The sequence below is a fragment of the Anneissia japonica genome, unplaced genomic scaffold, assembly GCF_011630105.1.
Source record: "Anneissia japonica isolate Jap-2015-1 unplaced genomic scaffold, ASM1163010v1 scaffold26_len2425191_cov177, whole genome shotgun sequence".
In the NCBI taxonomy this organism is placed as follows: domain Eukaryota; kingdom Metazoa; phylum Echinodermata; class Crinoidea; order Comatulida; family Comatulidae; genus Anneissia; species Anneissia japonica.
The window spans coordinates 1045974-1051973 of NW_022685220.1; the positions used below are offsets into that span (position 1 = coordinate 1045974).

The window sequence follows — 6000 nt, forward strand, 5'->3', positions numbered from 1 at the left end:
AACAAAATAAACTAGAATTACTTCTTTTACGCTACACAGCGAAAGCATAGCCTCCCCGAGTGCAATTTTTCCCTAATATAATGTCCCCCAGTCTTCACCGCTTACCCACTGACCAGTGGATATGTGAGGGACAACTAGCTCACAAAATAAGGTGATTTATAACTACTTGAGTGTGATTTGGGGTGGGGGGAGAGACTGGGTAGGACTGGGTGAATGCAGTGAGGGCCCAATTATTTTTGGGGTGTCGCCTACACAAAAACTGTACTTAATTGTGTAAAGTGTAAGATTGCGATTCCTTTTTAGTCCATTTCAACCGTTTTCTCTTGTTTTTTTATCCTATTCTGTAATGACTACATGACTAAAGCTCACCCTGCCATATCTCAAAGCCACGATTGGAAAAGCGAGACTATCTGCTTTAGCAATACTTAGTATTGAGCGCGATGAAGCAGACAACATTGCCAACTTTGATCATGTTATTAACTTATTTGCTGATGCAAAAGCACAGAAAATTCAGTTGTTTAAACAATGTTAAAAATTCAGCAACTTACAAGACTCTACTATAAGATAAATTTAAAGAATAAGAATACTAAGCTGTATGTGATAAATACAACAGCCTTACAAATTGCTCGATCCTACATACACGTACAGTACGCATGTTGAATTTTTCGAAATCGAATACCAGTAAATAAGGCTTTGAAACCCCTAAACGTTTAGTCTTCTTTCTTTTCCAAAAGATTTTGAGCGACGCCTGACCATGCCTACTTTGGGGACATCACCTGCCCGCACCCCCACCTGTGACATCCCACCACCCATTGGGCAAATTGTGGCAACACCCTTATATTATAGTCAAGTTCTGAGGAAACCAAAGAAGCCATTATTTAAAGGTCATTCAGAATACGATAAATACAGCAAACATCAAAACAATCATAGCACTACTGTACTCACAAGTTTGTAAGCCTTCAAGAGACCCTTTATAAAATCTACCTTCTGTCCATATTCAATTAATTTTTCTTTCGCAGGTACACTGAAAAATTAAAAAAAAAAACTAAAATTAATCCTTTTACACTACTCAGTAAAAGCATAGCTCCCTGTGCTGCAATTTTTCTCCACTATAAAATGTTATAATATTTGAATTCTGAAAATTTATAAGCATTTGAATTTGTATAAAGGATGAGTTTTATGGTTGGGGAAGGGGGTAATGTTCCCATGTCTTCTCCTCTCATCCACTGACCAGTGACATATCCTAGTCTCAAAATAAGTTAATTTGAGGTGCTCTATAACTACTTGAGTGCTTTTTTTGGGGGATGAAAGTGGGGGAGGGCGGGAATATTTTTAGGTAATCCCTCTCCACATGTTCACACCCGCTAGATACACTGCCTCTGCTGAGGAGAAAAATAATTATTCTATAGTAATCAAATAACCTCATCATAGCACCCCCTTCCACACTTCACTTATCTCTGCAAAAGTAGACCTTGGTCCAGCAAAAAAAATTAACTTTTTACGGCTCTTTTAAGTCTGCAAAGGACTTAGCAGAAGAGCTGTAAAAAAAGTTAACAATTTAGCTGTAGTTGCATTATTGTTATAGTTAATACCTGACATATCCTTATGTTAAAAGATTTTTTATGAATTTCGGCATTTTCTATCTGAAGTTGATAGTTACCGACAAATTCGGCCTTGCAAAATTTCAACATTTTCCTGGATTGGTGGTGTTGCCTAGTGAAGTCCACAAGACAGAAAACCCTGTGAATACTGTTCATCAATGAGGTAAATGGAAATCAAACACTGACCCCGGTATTTTTAAAACAAACTTTAGTCGTTGTTCGAGCTAAAACTTAAAAATTATGTCATTTCGTATTCTTAAAACGAACTTCGACTAGCACTACGCTTAAATGAGACGACCCTCGACTAAAACGACACCTCCGCAGGCCGAATTTTTTAGTCAGCATAGGGTCAGGCTAAATCGCCGACTTGAAATATTTACCCCCACGATATATCTTTGGTGTGTTAAACAAAAGAGACATCAAGTTTAGCTTCCTAAAGGAGAAATTAACATGTTTTCCTAGCTGCATACGATAGTTCCTGATTTGCACGTAATCCCCTAGCGTTGCAATCACCTAGCTTCACCATAACAACAAAGATGGCGCCACCCTCGCTCGACCTCAACTATAATAGTTCTCCAAAGAAAGCAAATTTTCAGTGACTGTTAAAATTCTTTATCGTAATATGTTAACAACTAATATAGATATTATTATAAAAAATTAATTAAGCGAATGATGGTCTATTATGAATTATGAGGAAATTTCGTCTGCTATTAAAGTTAGCTCTTTTCATTGGTTTAAGTTTGGTAGTCGTGGCTTGCCAGTCGTCTTCAGTTGAACTAAAACTAGGACTTGATTTAGTCGTAGTTAAAACTTCGACTACGTTGTTTGTGAATACAAATTGAAGTTGAAGTTGCAACTAGCACTAAATTAAGTTCTAGTTCGAAGTTTGACTAAAGTTTGTTTTAAGAATACAGACGTGAACCCCTAGATTTCTATGCAAGTTCCTACGAGGATAAAAATGTTAGAATGTCATTTTATAACGAAAATCTAAATAATAATGAACATGGAAAAGTTCTTTCCCATGTTCATACATCACAGAAACCAGATGAAACTATTTGAAAAATTCATTGTAACTTAAAGTAAAAAAAGCGCTTAACATCAAGATGAAACTTATGCAATTTAGACATTAAAATCACAGATACAAGTCAAAATAATATACAAGATCATTATTGAAAATTAGTGTTCCTAGCTAACAGGTGACCGACATCAAGATTAGTTATTATGTGTACAGTTAAGTGAATAAAAATGTTACTGTCTAGAAAATTGATACCAAAATCAAATGATTAATTGTTATTAGTTACACAAATATACTGAGGGACCAGCTGCGTCGAAGACAAGAAAATGGTGTTTGGGTTATTTTTGCTCAAAATTTTGTCAATGCAGTAAACCAATCCTGCAAAAATAGGGTTTCTGGTCATTTTTAGAGCAAATGCTGCATTAAATCAAATAAAAACATTAATGCTCTGGACAGTTTGAAGAAATCTGGGACTAGCTGTTACCCAAAATATGTGTTTATATGTGTTGATATAAACAAAGAAAAATTTTTGTAACTTCAAATTGTTATTACCTAGCCTAAACCAATGTAATTTTTCTAAAAAAAAATCAGGTTTCTACTCCAAAAATCATGAAAGTATACCTAATGGTCATACGGTAAGTAACTTTCGAGAAGAAATATAATTGGCTTTGAGATGAGGTTTCACATCTATATTTGGGCACCTTCCCTTTGGAATATATCACAGATACGCTATTTCTTTATATTTTTGCTATTTTCATTAAAATTTATTATTCTCAGCAAGCATACAGTATGGTTTTAGTATTTCTTTTTTGTCATACTACGATCATAAAATTGGTCAAATTGTGAGAGAAAATGGTTGAAATATCTGTTCATTTAGTATAATGATAAAAAGAAATAAAAACAAAAAATGTCAATATTTTGTGTTTTTTTCTCTAAAATGTACCTAAAACAAACAAGATACAAATGGATAGACAATTTCATAAGTTTTCATATGATTTGCAACATAATTGTATGATATATTACACGTTTTATATCCCTGGTTATGACTTCATAGTAAAAAAGACCTAAAATGACATTTATTGACCTCTGACCTGTTAATCCAGCAGTTGTCTCGTCAGATGGGAAGTTACAAGAGCCCCATGGAATGACCTTTCCAAAAATACCCACTAAACATGTGGTCATCATTTCATAAAAGTAGATGGCCCCTGGTTCTCGAATGACTGTATGAGCATTTTGAAGTCATATTTTATAGAGCATAAAATTCATGAATTCTGATTATACACTTAAATTTGGTACAGTGACTTTTAGTTTTCTAAGGCTGTGTTTATACTACACACTAAATACGAACACGGATTCACGTCCTTGAATGTGTTTACGCTAGCCGAGACGATCCTCCAAACGTCGGCGTTTATACAACACACCATTACAAGGGCTAACACGCCAAAGTATCATATAGCGCAATGTGTTCTGGGATACAGGGTCAGATCGTACTTCCGCTCAATTCGCGTGGTTTGTTTTGAAGGAGTGGATAGTTTACTGTTGTTAATCGATTGTCTTTTATATTCCGATATTATTTTTTCTCGTAATCCAATTTTGTTTTTACTTCACTGGTTTTTTATTTAACGATTGTCAACGATTAAGTAAGTACCAACAGAATGGAGGAACACGAATTTCTGTTAATTTTAATTAATCTGCGCTTGTTTTCGCCGTGCATTCTGAGAGAGCGGTATTACAAAGAAATAATCATAATCTATTATGTAATATTTCAAACGCCCCGCGATACCAGTAAGCATTTTTATCAGTTATTGATTTCTCGGAATCTATCCAGCAACGCTTGAAAATGCAGCGAATAAACTGTCTTGTTAGCCACCCCATCCAGTTGATTAATTACCGCTCGCTGTGTTTACGAGAGGTCAAACAATAGCCTGAGAGTGCCAAGTAGGCTTCGCAAGGTCGCGAACCGGCCAAATTTGGCCGGTTCGTCAAGTAGCCTCTTTGCCAGATGGTAATGTAATTACACGCAATCCGACGGCGTTTATACTACACACATAACTTTGGCGGGCTGAGAATGCGGATATTGGTGTGTTGTATAAACGGGCCCTAAGTGGCCAGGAGATAAAACATCACTTATGTCAGGAAGCAGAAGCTTAGCTAATTCGGCCACATACACGTAGTAAGATGTGAGGGGATGTAAAAAAGAATTCTTGGGGCACACATTCCAGGCAAGAGAAGCAGAGGAAGGCCAAGATGTAGATGGGATAAAACGGTGGGAAAGAGGCTTTTGGTTCGATGGACTAAGGCAACAAGGATTGCACAGAATAGAAATTTGTATAATGTTGCTGTGAGAGAAGCTACGCTCTAATAAGAGTACGCTTTGACGACAACGGCGATGGGAAATTTAATTATTTCCATAATTTTTAAGAAAGTACAAAGCATAGTGTGACCCATCCCACTAAGATTTTTTTTATCTATTCTTGTGAAAATTATGGGGAAAATGCAGTTACCATACAAAATCAAACCTAACATTTTGAAGAAAATTTATGTTTGTAACTTTCTTATTGGAATGACTCAAAAAAATTATAATTCACCGAAATATTTTATTTATATTATCATCATGAAATCATAAAACAGGGTTCACAAAAATATCATCTAGAGAAATTAATTAATAACAAAATACATTATGATTGCATTCTATATGTATGTACTGTATGTATGTATACTGGAATCAAATATATTAAAATCAAATCACTTACTGAATAGATTTCTTTAAGTCTGCATATCTTTGGTCAAGTGCACTCACATACTATAAGAATGACAAAAATAATAAACTCAGGTTTGCTTTGCCAATTTTCAAATCTATTAACCTTAAACTAAACTAACCTTCCCATCAGTCTATGAATAATGAGATATTGGATTGGATTGGATTAAACACCAAGGATAGCCCATGAACGTCTAGAAGAAGACTTATTGCCAGTGGAGTCCTGGTGGTGGGAAGTACACTGGGAGACAATCCCCTACTCTTTTCCAAAGAGTATACTGCATGCGTAAATGCACACGAGACCAACATAAACAGTAAATAATATCTTTCCTTGATGCTCTTATTACAGTTAATACTGAAGGCAGCTTGTCTACCTGTAATTAGGAAACTAAACACACACAGACTAGTGCCTCCAATTCACTTCATTCAAACCATGATAGGTGTGAAGCACTCTGCATGACAGATGAAAAAATTCATAAGAATTTGACCATATAAATTTGTACACTGAGCAACTGTGGTTACCCAAAATGGGCAATGGATAGGTTCAAACAAATAGGAGGGACAGGGAAAAGAAGAAACAACAGAAAGAACCCACAATTACAGATAATGTCGGCCTAGTTTATGCC

The 6000-nt window shown here is 35.5% G+C and overlaps 1 protein-coding gene across 1 annotated transcript in view; it reads right to left on the minus strand.

The window, feature by feature from the left end:
• LOC117108559 (vesicle transport protein USE1-like) overlaps positions 1-6000 on the minus strand; it is a 32117-nt gene that overhangs the window by 9492 nt on the left and 16625 nt on the right. The window contains exons 2-3 of the mRNA XM_033250607.1: positions 5370-5419; positions 946-1024 (exon numbers count right to left, since the gene is read on the minus strand). Of these exons, the coding sequence (XP_033106498.1) occupies positions 946-1024; positions 5370-5419 (129 nt within the window). The remainder of the gene's footprint in view (positions 1-945; positions 1025-5369; positions 5420-6000) is intronic.